This window comes from Aspergillus nidulans, chromosome IV (assembly GCF_000011425.1).
Source record: "Aspergillus nidulans FGSC A4 chromosome IV".
Taxonomy (NCBI): Eukaryota; Fungi; Ascomycota; class Eurotiomycetes; order Eurotiales; family Aspergillaceae; genus Aspergillus; species Aspergillus nidulans.
In genome coordinates, this window is record NC_066260.1 from 1,247,588 (window position 1) to 1,268,071 (window position 20,484).

Here is a 20,484-nt window from a genome sequence, read left to right on the forward strand (position 1 = left end):
CTCACGCAAACCGAAAATGCCCACCGCCACCAGGGCCCCGAAACGAATTCTAACAGGGACCTCAACCTCATCTATGACAACTACTTCTTTGAGTCCAAGTTTTTCCTGGCTCTACTTGTATTTCGTTTACTTGTCTCCTCCTGTATCTGAGATCACTCTAGACCTGTCGATACTACTTGAAGTATAGACGGCTCTGTGTCCTAATCCTTCGAGTCGCACAACGTAGTTCATTTGAGGCCTCACCTCGGGTCATCTTCTCAAGGCCTTTTCTTCTTTTTTCGCGTTTCTCCTCCTTTTCCTTTCTTTACTCTCACTTCTCTCTGGGTTTGCCCTAATCTTGAATCCAATATGAGTTCTGGCATACCGCCTTGGCGTGCTAGCGCTTCGGCGACTGCTACGACTGCCGTTTACCCCAGTCACGGTGAGTTTCTCTTCTCTGCCTCTCTGCGATCTACTTGAGAATCCCGCTGATCATTTCAAAAGCAACCCCAGCATACATACCAGTACAAGCACGCCGTAGCCTTACTACCCCGGCCTCGACTTCCGCGACTCCTGCTCCTCAGCCGAAAACAACCGCAGCAGATGCGGGTAATCGAAAGCGAGTAGAATGGCCGGAACCCGTCCGCAAGTATGTACAACGCTGCTTCGCTCCTGAAAACCAAATTTCCGGAGTCAGCAGACAGGAGATGGAGGCCAAATTAAGATCTGTCATAACCGAGGCAGCACAATCCGACGTACTCGACAAGATCAACTGGGAAGCCCAACCGCTGCCGCAGGTCATGGTCCAGAATGACAAGCTCAGGATACTGACCAACCCCGAGGCTTCCACCTGGGGAACTCCTTTTGCGGCCCAATCACCAAAGCGTACTGCAAGCGATGATGCATCGAGGAAGCGGAAGTCGGCTGAGTACCAGACGGAGTCAAATGCCTGTCCGCCGTGGAGGCAAACTAACAAGTCCAATGTCTTTGAAGATCGAGTCACTTATTCACCCACAGACAAGCGCCAACGCATAGAATCCAAGAATTCAAATAGTAAGTCTAAAGCTAATCTGGAAATGCGGAAGAAGCGTTTTGAGAATCCCCGAGGAGGATATGGGTCTTCTCCTTCATCACGCGGTACATCTCCAACCCCCGCCCCAACTGGTCCCGTGGTCGGAAGGTGCCAGGATTTGGAGAAGCGTTATTTCCGGTTGACTTCGGCGCCAAATCCAGATACAGTCCGTCCTCTTCCTGTCCTGATGAAGACACTGGATCTGCTGAAGAAGAAGTGGAAGAAGGACAACAACTACACATACATCTGTGATCAGTTCAAGTCACTGCGCCAGGATTTGACAGTGCAGCACATCAGGAATGAATTTACGGTCAGTGTCTACGAGATCCACGCCCGAATTGCGCTGGAGAAGGGAGATCTTGGTGAGTATAATCAATGTCAGACGCAGCTGCGGGCTTTGTATGCGCAACAATTGGGAGGTCATCCGACCGAGTTCAAGGCGTACCGTATTCTCTACTTTATCCATACGCGCAACTGGACGGCAATGAACGATGCCCTGGCCGATCTAATCCCAGCAGACAAGCGGAGTGCAGCCGTCAAACATGCATTAGATGTGCGGTCTGCTCTGGCTCTTGGCAACTACCACCGGTTTTTCCAGCTTTATCTCGCTACCCCGAACATGGGAGCGTACCTGATGGATATGTTTGTGGATCGCGAGCGACTTTCCGCCCTCTCGGCCATCTGTAAAGCGTGAGTCTCCCTCTTCTCTTTGACATAGAACCTCCGCTAATAGTCCACAGATACAAACCAGACGTAAAGATCCGATTCATCACCGAAGAGCTAGGCTTTGAGTCCGACGAGCAGAGTGCGCGCTTCATCCTGGACCATAGTTCGGAGGACATGCTCCTGGAGAAAGATGGATCTGTGAGATTACTCACAGGAGGAAAGGCCGCCCAACTGTTCGAGGCGGCAAAAGCTGACGCCCATCGCGTGATTGATATCAAGGGACAGATCTAAGTTTCATTTCCGTTCCCTATCTCATTGAACTACGCTCTCCCGTCACCATCCTGAATAACCTTCCGTCCGCACGATCACCCTACACATTGTTCTGGTTATCTTTTATCTCGTTTCTCTTCTTTTCCTTTTCCCCCTGTCTGTTCTGCTCTGCTCGAACTCATCCTCCGACCGCCTGCGTTTGCGGTCCGATATACCCCGTCAATAGCAAAAGCACTGGCGTCTTTCATCTTCGCGCTTTGGAGTTTGGCATACGGTACCTAGTGCAGCAGGATATTCACCTGGCAAATTCATTATTCCGTACATACTGCCTATTAAGTCGAAGATAAATCCTAATCACTTGAAGGGAATAACTTGATGGTCTCAGCACTGCCGACGCGTAGAGGTATACGTGTACGGGTTGCCCTTGGTGTTAATAGCAAATCGTAGTAACTTGTTACGTACATCTCTGGCCCGCGTGCTCCAGATGGATCTGGCGTGGAAAAGCAGCCCCGCAGCAACGTTCTCGAACATAGCGGGTCCAGCGATTCATGAAGCGTTGGGCTCGGGATAAGGACGTTCATTTGATCTATGTTTTTTGACTTTGCCATAAATACCTTCACCGTTGTCCAAGAAAAGACATCTATCAACTGACGCACTGGCTACGTCTGCCGTCCACGCGAGCCAGCCTTACGGTTCAGCCGCGATCCGCCAGTGCTTCATCCAATTTTCGATCCCAGCCCACTGTTGAAGGCGGGGAAGAAGGGCGAAAGAATGGAATCGGAGAACCAGCAAACGCGAACCATGGATTGAGGCTGATTGGGCTCTCTGACGGTCCGAAGTCGCTCAAGTGAGGGCTTGCGTGCTTGGCTGGAGGTTGACGCAGGTAGGCGATGATGTGAGTTCTGATACTTTTGTCTGGCTCAATTGAGAGGCGGGAGAAAGGATTTAAACGGAATAACGTCATAAGGAATCAGTGGCTGAGGTACTAGATCCTGAATACAGCGGAAGGCTGGCGGCGGCGATGGCTGTCAGTGTGGGTGCCAGCGCCAGTCACCTGATATTAAGGTGCGGCAAGGTACATTTTTAGCATAACGCTGTGGCAAGCAACTCTGCCTGCACCCTGCGGAATATTCTGGGTAATAATTGGCGGCTGGCGGCTAGAAAGGTGGTGGCTCGACGGTCGATAAGCTAGGAGAGTTCGATTAACGACGAATGCTGCCCAACCTCGATGAGTCAGAACTCAGAACTCTGAACCCTGAGCCCTGAACTACCAGAAGCATCGGACCATTCTCCATAAGGAAGATAGTCCAATATGCGCAGAGGAGCGATGGATAAGCATGGGATGCAGCGGGGAAGCAGAGCCGGTGGATAGCGTTGGCTAGCGCTATAACTTATACGTCCATATCAGATACAATGTAAGCCCGTTGAGAAGCGGCACATCTGGTAAATAGATAAATGACATTTGATTGACATTTCAATAGTTTAGGCAGTTTTTTATTGCTTTCATGCTGTAAATGTCTTCATTGGTCATTCAAACCCACTCCAGTAGCCCGACCCCATAGAGCTAACTACTAACTACTGCACCTGCAGTGACTGTGATTGTGCTTCTACCCCTCGGCGAGGTAGTAAGGATAATAATAACTCAAAGAATTAGCCAGCTCAGCAGCAGCAGTGTTCTCCTGCATTTTCGACGCATCTTCCTTACCTAAGTGCCTAGCTAATACAGACTGCCGTGTCCCAGCCGACTGGCACCTCCGCCACCTGTGATTGCACCAGACTAACAAATATTACTTTGGCCTCTGATCCCAGGCCAGCCCCACGGCCCCTTTTAAACCTCTGGTTCAGCCACTTTATCAATCTTTTAAGGAACTTTGTACAATCACTCTTGCGACCAGTGGGCACTCCTTCACCATTCACTGGATCGACAAGCCACTCACGGAGGCGGGGGTACACCTCCGAGCCACAAGAGTTCTGATCGCCCATCCCGTGGTAACTCAGACGCACGAGGGCAGCAAATATTCTGGAACACACAATTCTCAGTACCGGGTTTGCTTGAAAAAGAAACAACAGCTTGCTGGTTACTTTGAATAATCCCTGGGTTCTGCCTTAATCTTACCCAACGGACTGACCTCCCCATCGACTGTTCCTGTCCTGTCCTCTTCTTTTGTCTCCTCTTCTTCTTCGGTTTTCAACACACCCCTCCCCTCGCTCAACTAAGGTCCTCACGCTCTTTCAAGTTTTCGGTCCTTCTTTCACATATTCAAAGCCCAGATCTTGAGGATTACGTTCTCTTTGTCGGCACCTGCGATCGCTCCTTTGTTCTGCGGGTCGTGGTTTGCATCGGGCTCATATTGGATGGGTATCGGTGACCTGTCGAGTCTGATTTCCTGATCTCACATTCACTAAAGACTCGACGACTCTCGACTATTTACATACGAGATAATCTAAACATGAAGGTAGAGTGTCCTGTTCTCTGATGGTTATTGCGATTGTCGGGGCACAACTCCAGGAAATTGCAGAGCATCACCGCCTTGGCCCTGTGCTCTGATTAGGCGATCAACATTAACACCACAAATTTTAGGCTCTCCGACGCTCCCTGAAAGGGGAGAAGGATTCCAAACCCCACCACCACCACCAGCACCACCACCAGCAGCACCACCATCTGTCCATTACGCCCAAGTCCGCCGTTGCCATTCTGCCTCCAAAGAAGGTGCGTGCGCTTTATCTCTCTTTTCGCTCCGTCTTTCTATTATCCAGTCTTTTGTTGCCTGTCCCTCTCTATTTACACTTTTTACATTGTTTACTCTGTACTATCTCCTCCTTCATCCCGTGCTGACCATCCGTCGAACGCGTACAGGTCATCAAGGCTCTCTACGATTATCAACCCGAACCAGGGAACACCCAGGAATTGGCATTTAGCAAGGGCGATTTCTTCCACGTTATCAGCAGGGAAGACGACTCGGACTGGTACGAAGCGTGCAATCCCCTTATCCCTACCGCCAGGGGGCTGGTTCCCGTGACCTTTTTCGAAGTTATCGGCAAAACCCAGCGAGACAGCAGCGGATCCATCGACCTGGGCAAGAAAAAGGAACCGCACGACTCTGGCTTCGCTGATCGCGCTACTTCTTCAGGTTCTGAATTTGGTTCAGGCTCCTCTAAGTCTTATCAGTCGCACCCCGCATTCCCCCGAACTTCCATGATGGGCAAAGCCGGCGGAGGCGCCATGGTGTATGGGGTCGTTCAGTACGATTTCCAGGCTGAACGGCCCGATGAGTTAGACGCCAAAGCAGGCGAGGCCATCATCGTCATCGCCCAATCGAACCCTGAATGGTTCGTCGCAAAACCCATCGGTCGCCTTGGGGGTCCCGGCCTGATTCCCGTTTCGTTTATCGAGCTTCGTGACATGCAGAGTGGGCAGGCTGTTGCAGACCCGCTCGAGGCTGTCAGGCGCGCTGGTGTTCCAAAAGTGGAGGAGTGGAAAAAGATGACTGCCGAATATAAAAACAGCAGCATCAGTCTAGGTAAAATCGAGACGACTGGCTCCATGCAATCCGTCACTTCGGGTATGGAGAGGATGTCAGTGCGACAGAGCGCGGACCATGTGAGCCACATGAGTCAAAACGGCCATGCTAATGTAAGTCAATACTCTAGCGGGATTCATCTTCGACCTAACATGTACAGGCGTACCATAACCGAAACGCGAGCAAGGCGTCTATTGCCCCGTCTACCCATCAGCAACCGCCGCCCCACAGTCAGCAACCCTTAGTCGCACCCATTGCTGCCTCGATCCCTCGGTACTGCTTCGACAATGATAAGTACTGGTACATCATTGAAGTTAAGATGGAGGACGGTCGCTGCTGGGAGCTGTCGCGATACTACCACGACTTTTATGATTTCCAGATTGCTCTGTTGACCCAGTTTGAGGAGGAGGCAGGCAATCGGGGCAAACCCCGAACCCTACCATTCATGCCCGGTCCTGTCGCTCACGTTACCGATGCCATTTCTGACGGCCGCCGGCATAATTTGGATGAATATATCAAGAAGCTCTTGGCTATGCCTCCACACATCACCCGATGCGCTCTCGTCCGTCAGCTCTTCGCGCCTCGTCCAGGCGACTTCGAGATTGACCCGAGTGCTTTTGGAGAAGATGCCCGGTTCTCAGGCGGCTCGCAGCACTCGTCTGGCCATGAGCTTTCTCCCAGCGCCTCAAGGCAATCGTCGCAACAACAGAATGGGCCTTCGGAACGAAGCTCTCACTCTCACTCCCATTCACACTCCCACTCGCACCAGCGATCTCAGACTTCCAGCTCTATTCCCAACGGAAAGCCCCCCATGGTCCGACAGCAAAGTTCTCTTACTCAAGTCTCAACCTCAAGTGGTGGTGCTTTGAAAGTCAAGGTCAATTTCCAAGACGATCTCATTGCTATCCGCGTCCCGAGCGATATCAATGTCCAGCAGCTAAAAGAAAAGCTTATGGACCGGTTGAAGATCAATGACGAGATCGTGGTGCAATACAAGGATGAGGCGTCGGGCGCCTACGTCGACCTTATCAGCGACAGCGATCTCGATACCGCTATCCAGCGGAATTCCAAACTTACCCTCTACGTTGGACTCGCATAGAATATTAGCGATAGAGTCTTGGTCATGTCTATCATTTTCTGCCGCCGTTTTCAAACACTATATCTCGTCTCTCGCTGCCGTCTCTTTGTTTGTGTCAGCTCTAGGGAGCTTAGCCCGACATTTTCTTTTTCTTTTTGTTTGGGTATTCAGGATACGATGTCGTGGCGTTCAGGTATTTTCGTCTGTGGGCTTCGGCTTTGACCACCAGCCTCACGAGTGCATTTGCCGGATTCATGAGGTTGATGGATGTGACATCGGAAGTCAATATTGAGACGTTTTGAAACGTTAAACGATTATGTACATTGTTGGCTTTTTGGCCTTTATTGTTCTCATACCCTTTTCATATTTGTCGTCATTCGTCGTCATTTGTACATAAAATTTAGCATGCATATATACCGATTCTTAACTTCAGCTTGACTCCATTACTTCCCAACCTTGGAACGGGCAACAGCCTACCAAAAATTGACATTTCTTCTACCATTCTTCACGGGGTTCCAACCATGGTACAAATGTACCGGTGCCTCATTTTCCAGGTCAAGTCTGTCGGAGTCAGATTTGGTTACCGGCCGAGTCCTTAGTCACATGACCTCGGTCTCTCCCTCGGCAACGGGGGCGGTTCTTTTTCGCCTTAGGTTCTCCTGGCTAAGACCGAACTGCTCTTGCTCTTTTTCTGCTGCAATTTGGCGGTGTTCGTCGCTTTGCTTCTAGACGCTTCATATACCCTTGTTTTACTTGCTATTCAGCCCTGTGGGCACTTGCCGTGTTACTTGCTCTCTTTCCCGTCCCCGCGTTTTGTCCGACATTACAAAACCCAGCCGGGCAGGCGGAAACAATCAAAGACCGTCGAAGCCGTTGCGACTTTACGGCGGCATCTATACGAGCCTCCCAGTTCCACTCGTTCCCTGCACAGAAACTGAATGTCTGTTTAACCCCATCCGGTGTCGAGTCATTGCGATCTAAACGCCAATGAGTGGCCCCTCCGCCAGACTTTGCGCCCACCACATAGCTGGCGCGCCGAGTAGACCGGCACTGATACGCCCTGTCGCTGTGCGCACATCAAAGCCAGTCTTCGTTGCAGGCTGCAGGAGGAACTTTCACGGCTTAAGGACAGCACCGTCACGTAAACATAATGGCTATGGTTGGTGCAACCCGGGGTTCGTGAATCACGCTACGCATCAGCGGCGGTCCGCAGCGACTGCTGCGGAAGTTGCGACTCCTGTGAAGGCATCCGCTGCGGAGGCTGCCGGTCCATTGGCGGAGTATAATGCGCGGGTTGAGCAGGGGAGACTGAGAGATGATCCTTATCAGAGGCAGATCATCGAGCAGCTACAAGATTTGTATGAACGGCTCAAATCGTATAAGGCCCCTGCTGTTGTACGCCCGAGTATAGAGTCTCTCGACGCCGCTCCGAAGAAGTCGTTTTTTGGCTCTTTGTTCGGCAAGGCACCGGCGAAGCCGGAGTCATCGATTCCGGAGGACCTGCCCAAGGGTCTGTATATGTATGGGGATGTTGGGTGCGGGAAGACGATGCTTATGGATTTGTTCTACGAGACGCTGCCGAGCAATATCAGATCCAAATCGCGAATCCATTTTCACAATTTTATGCAGGATGTACATAGGCGGATGCATGTGGTGAAAATGAAGTTCGGCAATGATTTCGATGCGCTGCCGTTGGTTGCTGCGGATATTGCGGAGAAATCGAGTGTGCTATGTTTCGATGAGTTTCAGTGTACTGATGTTGCTGATGCCATGATTTTGCGGAGGTATGCGCATTATCTACGCCATCTTGATTGTTTGGAAGGTTACTCACTCTTTCAGACTCCTCGAATCCCTCATGTCTCACGGCGTCGTCCTCGTCACAACCTCAAACCGCCACCCTGATGACCTCTACCTAAACGGCATCCAGCGCCAATCGTTCATCCCCTGCATTACCCTTCTCAAGACCGTCCTGACAGTAATAAATCTCAATTCTCCCACCGACTACCGGAAAATTCCCCGTCCCCCATCTGGTGTTTATCACCACCCGCTAGGCCCCGAAGCCGACCAACACGCTCAGAAGTGGTTTGACTATCTCGGCGATCCCATCAATGACCCTCCTCACCCCACAACGCAGGAAGTCTGGGGCCGCAAGATTCAGGTTCCTCTTGCTAGTGGGAAGGCCGCTAAATTCAGCTTCCAGCAGCTTATTGGAGCTGCAACAGGCGCGGCAGATTACTTGGAGCTTGTGAGGAATTACGAGGCGTTTATCGTAACCGACGTGCCGGGGATGACCTTGCATCAGCGGGATCTGGCGAGGAGGTTTATTACGTTCATTGATGCGGTTTATGAGAGTCGGGTATGCACACATCTTCAACCCATCATCTCGCTTATATACACCCTTGTACTGACATATGACCAGGCAAAGCTCGTCCTCACAACCGCCACCCCCCTGACAAACCTTTTCATCTCTGAATCCGAAGTCAAAACCTCCCTCGATGACAACGGCGAACACACGGACCTCTCCGATGCCATGCGCATGATGATGGACGACCTAGGCCTGTCGATGAAAGCGCTCAAAACGTCCTCGCTCTTCAGCGGTGACGAGGAGCGCTTTGCGTTCGCGCGCGCGCTGTCGAGGTTGTCGGAGATGGGAAGTAAGGAGTGGGTTGAGCGGGGCTTGCTTGGAAAGAGCGGCTTGGATGCGGAAGGAAAGGAGAAGGAGAAGAACGAGCATGAGGCTTATTTAAAGGCGAGGAGTCGGTGGTCTGAGGATAATATGTAAGTTATGTTATCCCCATACTTCTCTTTGCTGGCCTGTCCTGCTGTGTGATGAGGCATGACGTAGCTTGTTTAGATATTTCTGGTTCCATTGTATATACATTGATAGAGTCATATATACCTCTTCATATACACGTTCATATGCTACTTGATGACTTAAGGCCGTAATATCACACTGCGTCCATCGTGTGGGCTATCTGCTCTCCGTCAGAATTCCCTGAAGGTGCATTGCAGGAACCGGCTTTATCCTTATTCATGCGGCAAGTTTCGCCTGTGGGGAGCTTTATTCTTTCCTGTTAAGCCTCCAGATAATCTGCCGGTGCTTATTTAGCTTTAATCCACGGCTGCACATTGCCATTTGCCCCGTGACTTTTCAGTTCTATGCATGTAAGACTGTCGATGCTATTCGCATCAATTCTTTATTCACCTCTCCTCCAGGGTGCATCTGTCAGTTTCTTCTTATCACACGTGTCCTTAGTCTGCTGGCCTACAGGTAACATAAGATTTGTTAATAACTACAAACGGCATGCAGCCTTATGGCTATCCATCTCTGGTTTAGCGCCAGACGAGGCCGATACTTGCAGTTTTTTCATACTGGAGCAAGGCCAGAATCCGGCGGCATTGCTTGGAGCATCCGACCAGGAGTATTGGTGGCTATATAAAGGCCTTACTGGCATCATGCATCTAGAGATCTCCAAGCTATCCTTTCGGTATCAACTCAAGTTTTCAGTTGGTCAATTCCCACTGGTCACGGCTTCGTTGTAGTTAGATAATTCAGACATACCGTAATGTCTTACAGTTAGGGTTTTGCGGTGTTTGAAAACAGGAAAAGAGGAATTAGCGGATATGCATCTGTGATTTTGGGTGTACTCGTGTGAAGGGAGAACGTGTAATGGGACTCAGTGAGCCATCGTACCCCTGTTTACTTGAGCCATTTTCTTCGTATACCTGCTAATGAGAGTTGATGCAGTCTAGTCATGGGCGAAATGACGACGCTCTTGGCCAGGGTCTATAGAAATCACAAGACAGAGATCACGCCGGGCTTTTGGAGTAGTTTTCACTATCGTAGGTATAATTGAGTAACTCATGCAACTTGATGAAGCATTGAGGTCAAAGTTCAACGCATCATATGTCAAGGATGATATCTCGTTGATCCTCAAAAGCCAGGAGGCAATGGCTATAGTAGCCGTCAGAGATCAACACAGCATATGCTCGTCCACGAAACATTAAAGCAATATTCCCTCAAGCTTCGTAACCGCCTGCCTGAGTCGAGAACTCCCGTGTGGGGACAAAATCGTTTCCATGCAAGGCAAGGATGGTGAGCTCATCATCGTTAAGTGTAACGCTTCTGATACTGTTAGACCCGGTGACCTTTGGTTTGTCACCATGATACCCAGTGCAGTCGTGCAGACACGGATCGCTGAAGCACTATGCAGTACCTATGCGTATTGCCACTAGTTTCCTGGTACCGATATCAAGGATCGTCAAGACGGCCAAGGACACTATACAGTTCAGGGTCCCTGTGGATGTGATTCCACCATAACAAGCTCCGAGGTCCTCTGCTTGGGTTTAAGACCATTTACAAGTGGTTCATTTGCTCCGCATTCCTTCGATCGACGTTTTTTGATTGCTTTCCAAATGCTATAGATGTTGCTCCGCTTCTTTCTCTGCTTTGCACAAAGGTTATGCTGTTTTGGTACCCAACTGTACATTAGCTGCTGAATTCAAAAATAAAAAGAGGAAGGGAAGAAAAAGATGAGCGGCAAAAAAAAGGGAAAAGGAAGAGAATTATGTATCTCTAAATCCTGTTTGACTGGTCGTGTATCATATGCTTCCTCTATATACATGGTATAGTAAGTATATGCCTAAACACTCATTTTCATCTTGATCGCCTTGTGAGGCGCATAGCCAATGACCTCGAATTCCTCTTCTTTCCAGCCGTCAATAACTCCGCTCCCCCGGTCCTCCCTCTTAATCTTCAACTCTGGAAAATCCGTAGGTTCCCTAGTCAACTGCTCTTCCAAGGCTTCCACATGGTCCAGGTATACGTGCGCATCACCCATAGTATGGATCAACTTCCCCGGGTTCAAATCCGTCGCATGAGCAATGATGTGCGTCAGCAACGCATATGAAGCAATGTTGAATGGGACGCCCAGCCCCATATCACAACTCCTCTGGTACAACAAACAGCTCAACTCTCCCTTGCCTTTGCCCTTCCCATCCTCAATGCCCTCAGGATAAGAAACATAGTACTGCGCAAACATATGGCAAGGCGGAAGCGCCATCTTCTTCAGGTCCGCTGGATTCCACGCCGACATGATGATCCGGCGATCAAACGGCGTCTCCTTAATCTTCCTCACAATGTCCGCTAACTGGTCAACTCCCTGCCCTGTATAATCCGTATGGGCATCGACATACTCAGCCCCGAAATGGCGCCACTGGAATCCGTATACGGGGCCGAGGTCGCCAACTTCGCGGTGCGAGAGCCCGACTTTGTCGAGGAACTCACGCGATCCGTTCCCATCCCAGATTTTGATGCCCGCTTCGGAGAGCGGAATGCTTGATGTTGAGCCGGATATGAACCAGAGAAGTTCGGCAAGGACGGCGCGCAAGAAGACGCGTTTTGTGGTGAGGAGGGGGAGGATTGGGATCTTTGTAGATGGGTTCGTGGGGCTGGGCTTCGAGAGCGAGAAGCGCATAGGGTTTGGGGCGAAGATTGAGCGTGTTCCCGTGCCCGTCCGGTCAGGGCGGTGCTCGCCTTCCGCAAGGATTTGGCGGATCAGGTTGAGGTATTGGTGTTCTTCGTGAGAGGGGTTGTGGGCTGGGGGTTGAGGACCGGCGGTGGCGGTGGTGGCATTTTCTCTGGGAGTGTCCAGTGAGACAGTCATTTTGTACCCTGTCGTGCTTGACTCTATCCTAGTGATTGGAGTTGTAGATGAAGAAATGAAGAATTACACCGGTCGTTGTCCAGAAACTCTGGAAATTGGAAATCTAACGCGTCCCAAGCGCGTCACGTTATCACGTGATTATCACTCGATCGAGACATATAGGTCGCAATCTCGAGTACAGCCTTGACTACGCCCTACTTATTATTGTTACTGCGATGGGTATGGACCCTTGCTATGTTCACGTGGTTGTTTTTAATCTTCTAGCAAGTCGACTCCTACCCCTCGCAAGGCGTTCACCACCCATAGAGGAACCTTGAACTTGTCTCCATATAGCTTCATAAAGAAACTTCGAACGAAAGCTGGAAACTGATCATCCAAAATTGCCTGTCGCGCTCTTCCCATCAATTTTAGGAGATAGTGTACGTTGTGAATTGTAAGGCTTGCCAAGTTAGTTGATGCCTCGAAACGATCAGAGGCTACTTACAGATGCGCCCCGGCTGTCTCTTTAGCAGCCAGGTGGTGGAGATAGGCTCTCGTAATGCCGGAACCTCCTTCTTCCCTTGGCTTACATGTCATGCAGTCGCACCCCTCTTCTACAGGCCTGAAATCATGCGCCTTTATTTAGAAGCGTGTCTAGGGTTGAGATTTCCCGTGGAAACCAGTGCAGTTCCAAAGCGCTTTTGGGGTTAGCATCGTTTTCAGTGCTGGAGAAAGATACTTACGGCAGTTCTTGTCGGCCATACACAGTCGAACATGTCCGCTCCAAGGGCCACTCCCACAATCAAGTCCTCCTGATAGCCCTGTACCATCGTCAGTATCCCCTTTGACAACATTGCGCAACGACTTACCACGCCCATCACATATCGCGGCTTATATTCCGGAAGGAGACCAGTACATGTATCAACACTTTCCATGTCAGCACCAATCTTGACAACCCTCAGGTCACATACACTTTACAGAAATCCTCTTTCGCCTCTCCACCTGACAGCCCACCTATCGCAATTCCTGGCGTGTCGCGTGCTACCATCTCCGCGCAGCACCGTTTTCGCAGCTCTAGATCCAGTCCCCCTTGAATAATGCAGAATAAATTCTGCGTTTCTGGGGTTTTGTGGGCTGCAATGCACCGATCTAGCCAGCGCACCGAGCGCTCCATGGCTTCATGAATCCGTTCGTGATCTGGCGATGTAGTCGCTATCACATCGTCAAGCTGCATGATAATATCGGACCCAATGGAATTCTGTAGTGAGATTGAGTGTTCCGGTGTGAGCAGCCTGTTTTCGTCAGTGAACATGCCCGTAATACTAAACTCAAACGTACATCGGCGTGCCATCGTGCGGTGACAGAAACCGGACACCCTCCTCAGTGACTTCCGCGAGCTCGAGAAGAGAAACCATTTGAAAGCCACCGCTGTCTGTTAGGATGTTGCGATTCCAGCCTTGCAGCGCATGTGCTCCCCCTACCTCATCCAGTACAGCCTGCCCTGGCTTCAAGCCAAGGTGGTACGTGTTATTGAGGCAGAGCATGCACCCTGTTTGTTTCAATTGGTCATATGTAAGGCCCTTGAGACTTGCCTGTGTCGCGACAGGCATGAAGATTGGGAGCGAGACGGATCCATGAGGGAGGTGGAGGGTGCTTGCGCGCGCTTTAGTAGTCTATGCATTCACTATCAGCATATTATTCAACAACTGAAATGCTTCGACCTACAGAACACTTCCGATGCAAATCAAAAGTAAGCGCAGAAGGCATGGCCTTCCGCGGCGGGGTTGTCGACATGGACCGAGCGAGTGGCTGCCAGACGGCGTTCAGAACGCGATGTTGCAGATATAGTGATCTTCTCACCCTAGTAATGTTTCTCATCAAAGTGATTGTATAGCTTTGGGGAATAATGAGGAAGCATTGACTGTTTGTTCATGTGCTCCAGTGTCCTGATAATTTGGAGAAATGTTTGCACAGTTTGACTCACTTATCAGCAATACAGTACAGTAACGCTAAAACCGCTTATCTTATCAGCGGTCTCAGCCTCTATTCTGCCCAACCAATTCCTACGAGGCCTTCCTCTTGAAAGCAAACAACCGTGAGGTTAAGCAAACTGCCACGGTAGAAAGCTTCCAAAGGCAGGAAATGCGCTAAGGTGCCCCTCGGGGGTAAGATAAGTTTCCAGCAGTCAATACTGACATGGATTAACTCTGGACAGATCTCGATTTGGTTCATCCGGGGTAAACCTCCCAAACAGGCCCTTGCGCTACATATATAGTCTCCGCTTCTAGCGGCCATTGATCGCGATCACCACGACTGACAAAGCTGGGTCAGTGCTAGATTGACGCTAGCCTGACCATTTGGGCTCCTACGCATGACAAGAATCTAGCTTGCAGGAGTTGCACAGCATGACTGCAGTGTGAATCAATATCAGCTTAAACCAGTCACAATGAATCCCTCATGTTGTTTGGCCCACCGCCGATCTTAACGGTCTCAGGTTACTTCGTTCAATGTACGGCGGTGTCTTCTGGACCAACCTCAGAATTCAAGAACATTCGGAGATTGACCGACATCCGCGAGAACACGACAGTCACGAGTCACGGGCCACTTCTTGACCCCAAACCCAGGGGCTGCGACTTACCGCAAGGGCAGAGTCTAGCCCAACTCGGATATGTGGGGATAAAGCCCCGATTGGCGTGCGCTTTGTCTTTATAACTAGCAGACCCCAAAAATTGTTGATCGTCTTACACCACTCTCGTTCTCATCTCCGTCATCATGGAAAAAGAGGTCGCTCCGGATGGCGTCGTCAATGCAACGGACGCGGAATTGGTTATTCAAGTGAGCGGCTCAAGCACTTGGCTTGCAAGAAAACGGCTAATCCTATTATCCAGAACAGTGGCGGAGATGCCGCAGTCCAGGCTCGAGAAAAGGCGTTAATCTGGAAGCAAGATCTTCATATTATTCCTCTCAGTGCTGCAATCTACCTCCTCTGTTATCTGGATCGGTCAAATATCGGTACATTATTTTTCGTATAATGACTAGAGTCAGTGGGCTTATAAATCCCAGGAAACGCCAAAATCATGAACTCAGAAACTGGCAATGATCTCCTGACCGAGACGAACATGTCCTCGTACGAGTATACGTAGGTGTCCTTAACCGTCGCCCGACTTAGCACTAAGTCGGTCAGGATCGCATTGATGGTCTTCTTGATCGCCTACGCTCTTTTTGAAGTTCCATCCAACTATTTTCTCAAGAAGCTCAAACCGAGCGTGCGTCTTCCTAATACCCTCCCAACGTCAAACCTAACGCCAGCCACAGAGATGGATCGCTTTCTTGATGCTGTCATGGGGAGCAGTGACAATGGGACTCGGTGGGGCACACAACTATGCACAAGTAACAGGCCTTCGCTTTCTGCTTGGAGGTACATACACAAACTCTACCCACCAGAACTGCGAAATTATACGCCTTGAACTAACGCAAACCAGTCCTGGAAGCCGGTCTCTTTCCCGGACTCGTTTACTTCCTCACTTTCTGGTATCGCACATCAGAACGAAGCATGCGCGTAGCTTTGATTCTTGCATCCGCGACGCTAGCAGGGGCTTTTGGCGGCGCCATAGCTTACGGAGTTGGACATATGAACCAGGCCCAAGGTCTTTCAGCGTGGCGCTGGCTCTTTATCATTGAGGGCGCACCGTCTTTAGCGTCCGCTTTCCTGGTGTGGTTCATCCTCCCAGACTACCCTGAATCCGCAAGCTGGCTGTCGGAAGAGGAAAAGGCACTTGCGGCGCAGCGGCTCGCGGTCGAGGGATCCAAAGGTGGCGCAAAAGCAATGACATGGCAGGACGCTAAAGAGATTTTACTCGACTGGCGTTTATACGCTCACTACGTGGTCAGTGATACCGGCCATGCCGTGTTTTAAAGGGGAAAGCTTCTTAACTCTGTGCACAGGTCTACTTCGGCATATCTGCTCCCTTCTCGAGTCTCTCGCTTTTTACCCCGGCAATTACTAGCGGTCTGGGCTATACTAGTCTGAACGCGCAGCTTATGACGGTACCTCCTTGGGCGGTAGCTTATGTCGTCACAACAGCTGTTGCTTGGTCTGCAGATCACTTTAATAGGTACCCTCGTATATCCTTGGTAAGGACATTGCAAAACTAACTTAAAACCTCAGCCGCGGCCTCCACTCCGCAGTCTTCTCCTTCGTCGGCGCAATGGGTTTTCTGGCCTCCGCTGTTCTCCCCGCAGACGCATACCTTGTAGGGTCCCTCCACCGATAACCCTGCAACAATTATAGTAAATGGGACTAACAACATATCAGCACCGCTACGGCTGCTTAATCGTTGCAACAAGCGGCTCATTTGCCTGCATCCCGCCACTTTTGGGCTGGCTCTCATCCAACATCCGATCCACAGCCGGAACGGGTCTCGCTATCGCTTTGAACGTGTCATTTGGCGCGCCAGGACAGATTGTAGGCGTATGGATCTATAAATCTAATGAGGCGAAGAGGGGATATCCGACAGGTCACTGGACAAATGCGGCGCTGTTACTGCTTGTTACGGTGGGCTGTTTGGCATTGAGGGTGTATTACGGGTGGAGAAATAAGAGACTAAAGGCTGGTGGGAGTGGCCAGAGGTTCGCTTATTGAGTTGTATTGGCTGGTTTGTCGATTTGTTAATCTACTGCGTCGATGTGAATGAAGATGGTGGGACGGCGGTTTATGCCTGACATTAAGTACTTAAAATAATCTTACTATAACATAATCAATTTGGACGGTTAGCTTACTGCGATCAATTATAGCAAGACCTGAATACAGTTCTCAACGTTGGCTCAAGAGATCTGGGCGACTCTAACCCAAGGCAAACTAAAGGCATAGTAGAACGGCTCACCCGGTACTCCATGTGACGATGATCACAGCACCTTCTCCTCACTCGCCGCAATTGAGAAAATTGCATAAGTGGTGGATCCGGACTAGACACTTATTCTGAAGAAATCTGACGTTCTCTGACGCCCGTGCCAGTGTCCACATGGATAGGAATCATATCGCCGGATGTCAAGGAGGTTCACAACTGTAGGCACGCCTTTTGGTTGGTCGAAAGTGAGATTGCGTTAGACGAGACTGCTTGAAAGTTGTATATCCATATTGATTGGCACTGACTGTATCCAGAATGTCCATAAGCCCTGGCTCTAGTTCAGTATGACCGTAAACCCTGGGTCTATAAACTCTGCACCCGGCTTCAAGCCGGTTGTTATGTTGACCGCGTCAATCTAACTTGCACTTCCTTGTAAGGGGCTCTGGACGTAATCGCGCGTGTGAAACCGAGAACCTCCGACACCGTGACGAAAGGCTAGAATCAGCGAATAGACTTGCTTTGATTAGGAAAAGGGGTGGCTGTAACAAATTTAGAAAATACCTGGGACTAATACGCCTCAATATTTTATCTTCGGTGTAGAAATTATAAGCAGCGAAGGTGATATCGAGAGTCGAGCCTTCCTTGACGCGAAAACAATGTGCGAGGGGCGTAATGTGCTTCAAGACGACCAAAAATGCCACATTATGATCCACTCACGACATGCATTCTGCGCTTTTTTCTTGTCTCTTCTTTTCTCAAAGCATAATAGGGGGAGAGAAAATTGCAACCCCATCTTCATTTTGGAGGAATACCAGGGCAGAACATCAAAGAAACCGTCATCTTAGACGTTTGACTCTTGACTGGTTGCAGGTCCCATCAATGCTCTGCTGCTAGTTTTGGCGCATTGTCGGCTGCTGGCTCCGTTTCGAAATCAATGCTGACTTTTGATTATTACCGGCTGCTGTCCTGATGAGATTGATAATGGCTTGTTGGTGTAGGTGGAGCTGATGGTATACTGTGCGTCCTCATTCAATACTGTCGGATGTCTTGAATCGGGTTTACGATAAGCGAAGGGAATAAGCCTCTAGGCGGCTCTCTGCTAACTTTTGCTGCCGGACAATACCGGTTCTTATCTCAGGTGTCAGTATCTCGTGGTAAGCCAGGATCTTGGGAACCTACCATCCTATTGCTAGACTTGTCGGCTGTGGGATTAAAATCATGTTGAAGACCCCGTCCACGTTTAGGGCAACGTTGAGTACCAGGCTAGAGCCAGAAGCTCCGATCAGTGCACCAGAGTCGTTATTCTGCACATAATAATCCAAGTGCCCACACTTGTCACATCCCGCCTTCAGACACTGCCCTAAATTCACGGGTTTGGAATAATTGAATATGATGATTGTTGCAGAGCATCACGACAAAAGGGGCATTCGGCGTCCTAAGTCCACGATGGGCCCAGATTGGAATTCTCGACATTGGTGCTCGCCATTGCAAGTGAAAGGAGACTATAAGTTTGCTGCAGTGTAGAAGCCTATCATTATTTTCAATGAGGCTCGGAACCTGGATGGATATGGCGAACGACGGTATTCGGAAGTGGTCGAAGAATCAGGGAAGATGGGAGGATGGAGACTAGCTTGTTGGAGGCACAGAGATGTCCCAGTTGTGCTTTAAAGCCCGGTTCGAGATCAGTTCAGCGGTACTAAGAGAGGTGATATGGTTGAGGTTGAAGAATGGAGAGGTGTCATGGAATTAGACGGAGGGTGAGAAAGGAGGGGTGGCAGGGGGAAGAAAGTGGACGATCGAAAAAAATCTTTGTCAACAAGCACATGGCTGTACCTTCCCCTCAGTAGTGTGACTATCTACTCATCCCCTGTTCACGGCCAACCTATTCACAGTACAATGAGTAAAGCATTGTCTGGCTCTCAGTCTTATTCACTTCCACTCTTACTTTCTATTCGACATTGTAGACGGCCAGCAGAACCGAAGGTAAATGGAGCTACTTAACGCTCTCCAGCCTGGTACTCAAGAGTCCAAGTTCTATCTTGGTGAGTACGTGACAGCGAAGCTACCTTCACTTCATTGTGCCCATGTCAAATGCTAACTTATCTACCGTGTAGGTCATCATTATCTTTCTCCCAGAAACATATGTGCGAGTTAGGTGACTTGGACGCTCTAGCACCCGAACGGTATATTGTCCCCAAGTCGATTAAGGCTGTGAGCCGCAATAATCGCTGAATCAAGCGATAGCAGATACTATTTTAATGGCCTGGAAGGTACCCGTAGAAGGGACCGTCATATCGGCTATGTCCACGATATGTCCAATACAACCCGGCAATTCCACGTTTACCTCCTTCCAGCTACTCAATCGATGTTCGAAACTGCAATCCAAACTATAATACCGGAAAAAAGGGTGCGGAGGTCAGAACACCAGAGGGCGTGAAGAAGCTGTCTTCGGTGAGATTGGAATTTCAGGACCTTGCATACTTCGACCGTATATTCATCTGGTCAAATTTATGGCATGGGCGCGCTGCCAGGTTCTCTTCGTCCAGAGTCCACATTGCAGCTGAAACAAGCTGAACGGACCTCAAATTGCTATCGCGGGAATAGGCGACTCCATTACACAATGGTACAGGTCATGATCACCTTATTGCAGGCTGAGTCCGAAAAGTAGACCAGCCAACATGCGGATCCAACCTTACCCTCGACATCTTTCTTCCCCAGGGATGCGGTCTTGGTGCGGTAGGACCCGCAGCGGAAAAGGAGGAGGCTGTTGGTTGTCGTCGACCATGGACGGCAGTCGAAGCGCCATGAGTTGACGGAAACATCCGACTAAAAGGGTTAGGAAACCGCTTGTTCGGTAGCTGAACCATGGAACGGGCTCAGCACGTGAGATAAGCTGGGGAAATAAGGTTGCGGTAAGCTCAGACGTTTCAAGATCCAGATCTAGGAGCGTGAGTATAACTTGTTTTGAAGGTTTGCGCTTACTGTTGTACTGTTGAGGACTGTTGAATAGGTAATTAGTACATGCAATTCGGTTCTCCCATAGAACAGATTTACGCTACCGATTAGATAAAACTCAGAAGTCACTATACTACCAAGTGCCCCTTTTGTGGCCGGTATCCACCTTCGACAGGCTTAACTTTTTAGGTATTTGATCGGCCAGATTTGTTCTTGTAAAGAGCAATGTGCATTTCAATCTACCTCAACACCTGGTAGGGGTATCCTTGTCCCTCCTACTGGCTAGATTGTGGCACTGAAAAATGACTTCGTCAGGATAATAAGTCACAATTATTCACGCGTGATAAAGAAGTCTGGCTTGCTTTGCGTTCTTGCGACAGATCATATGTTGCCTCGTCAGACCCAACTCTAAAGTATCCCAAAGCACCGTATAAGATAAGATCCGTGCCAT

At 49.8% G+C, this 20,484-nt stretch overlaps 6 protein-coding genes across 6 annotated transcripts, besides 1 other annotated feature; 5 read left to right on the top strand and 1 right to left on the bottom strand.

Moving 5' to 3' along the window:
- Nucleotides 1–20,484: part of a sequence feature (contig 1.117 1..274575(-1)) that runs on past both edges of the window.
- Nucleotides 96–2,336, top strand: ANIA_07031 (SAC3/GANP domain protein). The gene is made up of 4 exons (XM_659543.2): nt 96–421; nt 484–1,032; nt 1,219–1,741; nt 1,792–2,336. Exons 1-4 carry the CDS (start codon nt 349–351, stop codon nt 2,006–2,008), a joined length of 1,362 nt encoding a protein of 453 aa, XP_664635.1. The 5' UTR covers nt 96–348; the 3' UTR covers nt 2,009–2,336.
- ANIA_07030 (phosphatidylinositol-3-phosphate-binding protein BEM1) lies at nt 4,302–6,607 on the top strand (the record flags this gene model as incomplete). Its single annotated transcript, XM_659542.2, has 4 exons — nt 4,302–4,443; nt 4,569–4,697; nt 4,845–5,621; nt 5,669–6,607. The coding sequence occupies exons 1-4, from the start codon at nt 4,438–4,440 to the stop codon at nt 6,605–6,607; spliced, it is 1,851 nt and encodes a 616-aa protein (XP_664634.1). The 5' UTR covers nt 4,302–4,437.
- Nucleotides 7,574–10,129, top strand: ANIA_07029 (AFG1 family ATPase; the record flags this gene model as incomplete). Its single annotated transcript, XM_659541.1, has 5 exons — nt 7,574–8,370; nt 8,426–8,942; nt 9,006–9,364; nt 9,696–9,751; nt 9,897–10,129. The coding sequence occupies 5 exons, from the start codon at nt 7,574–7,576 to the stop codon at nt 10,127–10,129; spliced, it is 1,962 nt and encodes a 653-aa protein (XP_664633.1).
- On the bottom strand, nt 11,170–14,159 carry ANIA_07028 (uncharacterized protein). The gene is made up of 8 exons (XM_659540.2): nt 14,092–14,159; nt 13,957–14,040; nt 13,570–13,904; nt 13,203–13,523; nt 13,101–13,158; nt 12,975–13,052; nt 12,737–12,816; nt 11,170–12,280 (listed from the first exon to the last, which is right to left on the bottom strand). Exons 1-8 carry the CDS (start codon nt 14,107–14,109, stop codon nt 11,230–11,232), a joined length of 2,025 nt encoding a protein of 674 aa, XP_664632.2. The 5' UTR covers nt 14,110–14,159; the 3' UTR covers nt 11,170–11,229.
- Nucleotides 14,992–16,873, top strand: ANIA_07027 (putative MFS transporter; the record flags this gene model as incomplete). Its single annotated transcript, XM_659539.2, has 8 exons — nt 14,992–15,066; nt 15,120–15,243; nt 15,295–15,370; nt 15,416–15,497; nt 15,547–15,649; nt 15,714–16,117; nt 16,177–16,365; nt 16,547–16,873. Exons 1-8 carry the CDS (start codon nt 15,004–15,006, stop codon nt 16,871–16,873), a joined length of 1,368 nt encoding a protein of 455 aa, XP_664631.1. The 5' UTR covers nt 14,992–15,003.
- ANIA_11542 (uncharacterized protein) lies at nt 18,789–19,310 on the top strand (the record flags this gene model as incomplete). The annotated part of the gene is made up of 4 exons (XM_050611956.1): nt 18,789–18,835; nt 19,043–19,061; nt 19,111–19,124; nt 19,193–19,310. The coding sequence occupies 4 exons, from the start codon at nt 18,789–18,791 to the stop codon at nt 19,308–19,310; spliced, it is 198 nt and encodes a 65-aa protein (XP_050467924.1).

What these genes read in the sequence shown, in the direction of transcription:
- ANIA_07031 (XM_659543.2), top strand. Translation starts at nt 349, where the DNA reads ATGAGTTCTGGCATACCGCCTTGGCGTGCTAGCGCTTCGGCGACTGCT. An exon ending in TGCCGTTTACCCCAGTCACG is followed by an intron (nt 422 to 483) that starts GTGAGTTTCTCT and finishes TCATTTCAAAAG; the next exon opens with CAACCCCAGCATACATACCA. An exon ending in CTCTCGGCCATCTGTAAAGC is followed by an intron (nt 1,742 to 1,791) that starts GTGAGTCTCCCT and finishes AATAGTCCACAG; the next exon opens with ATACAAACCAGACGTAAAGA.
- ANIA_07028 (XM_659540.2), bottom strand. An exon ending in CGCGATATGTGATGGGCGTG is followed by an intron (nt 13,053 to 13,100) that starts GTAAGTCGTTGC and finishes ACGATGGTACAG; the next exon opens with GGCTATCAGGAGGACTTGAT. An exon ending in GAGACAGCCGGGGCGCATCT is followed by an intron (nt 12,281 to 12,736) that starts GTAAGTAGCCTC and finishes TCCAATCACTAG; the next exon opens with GATAGAGTCAAGCACGACAG.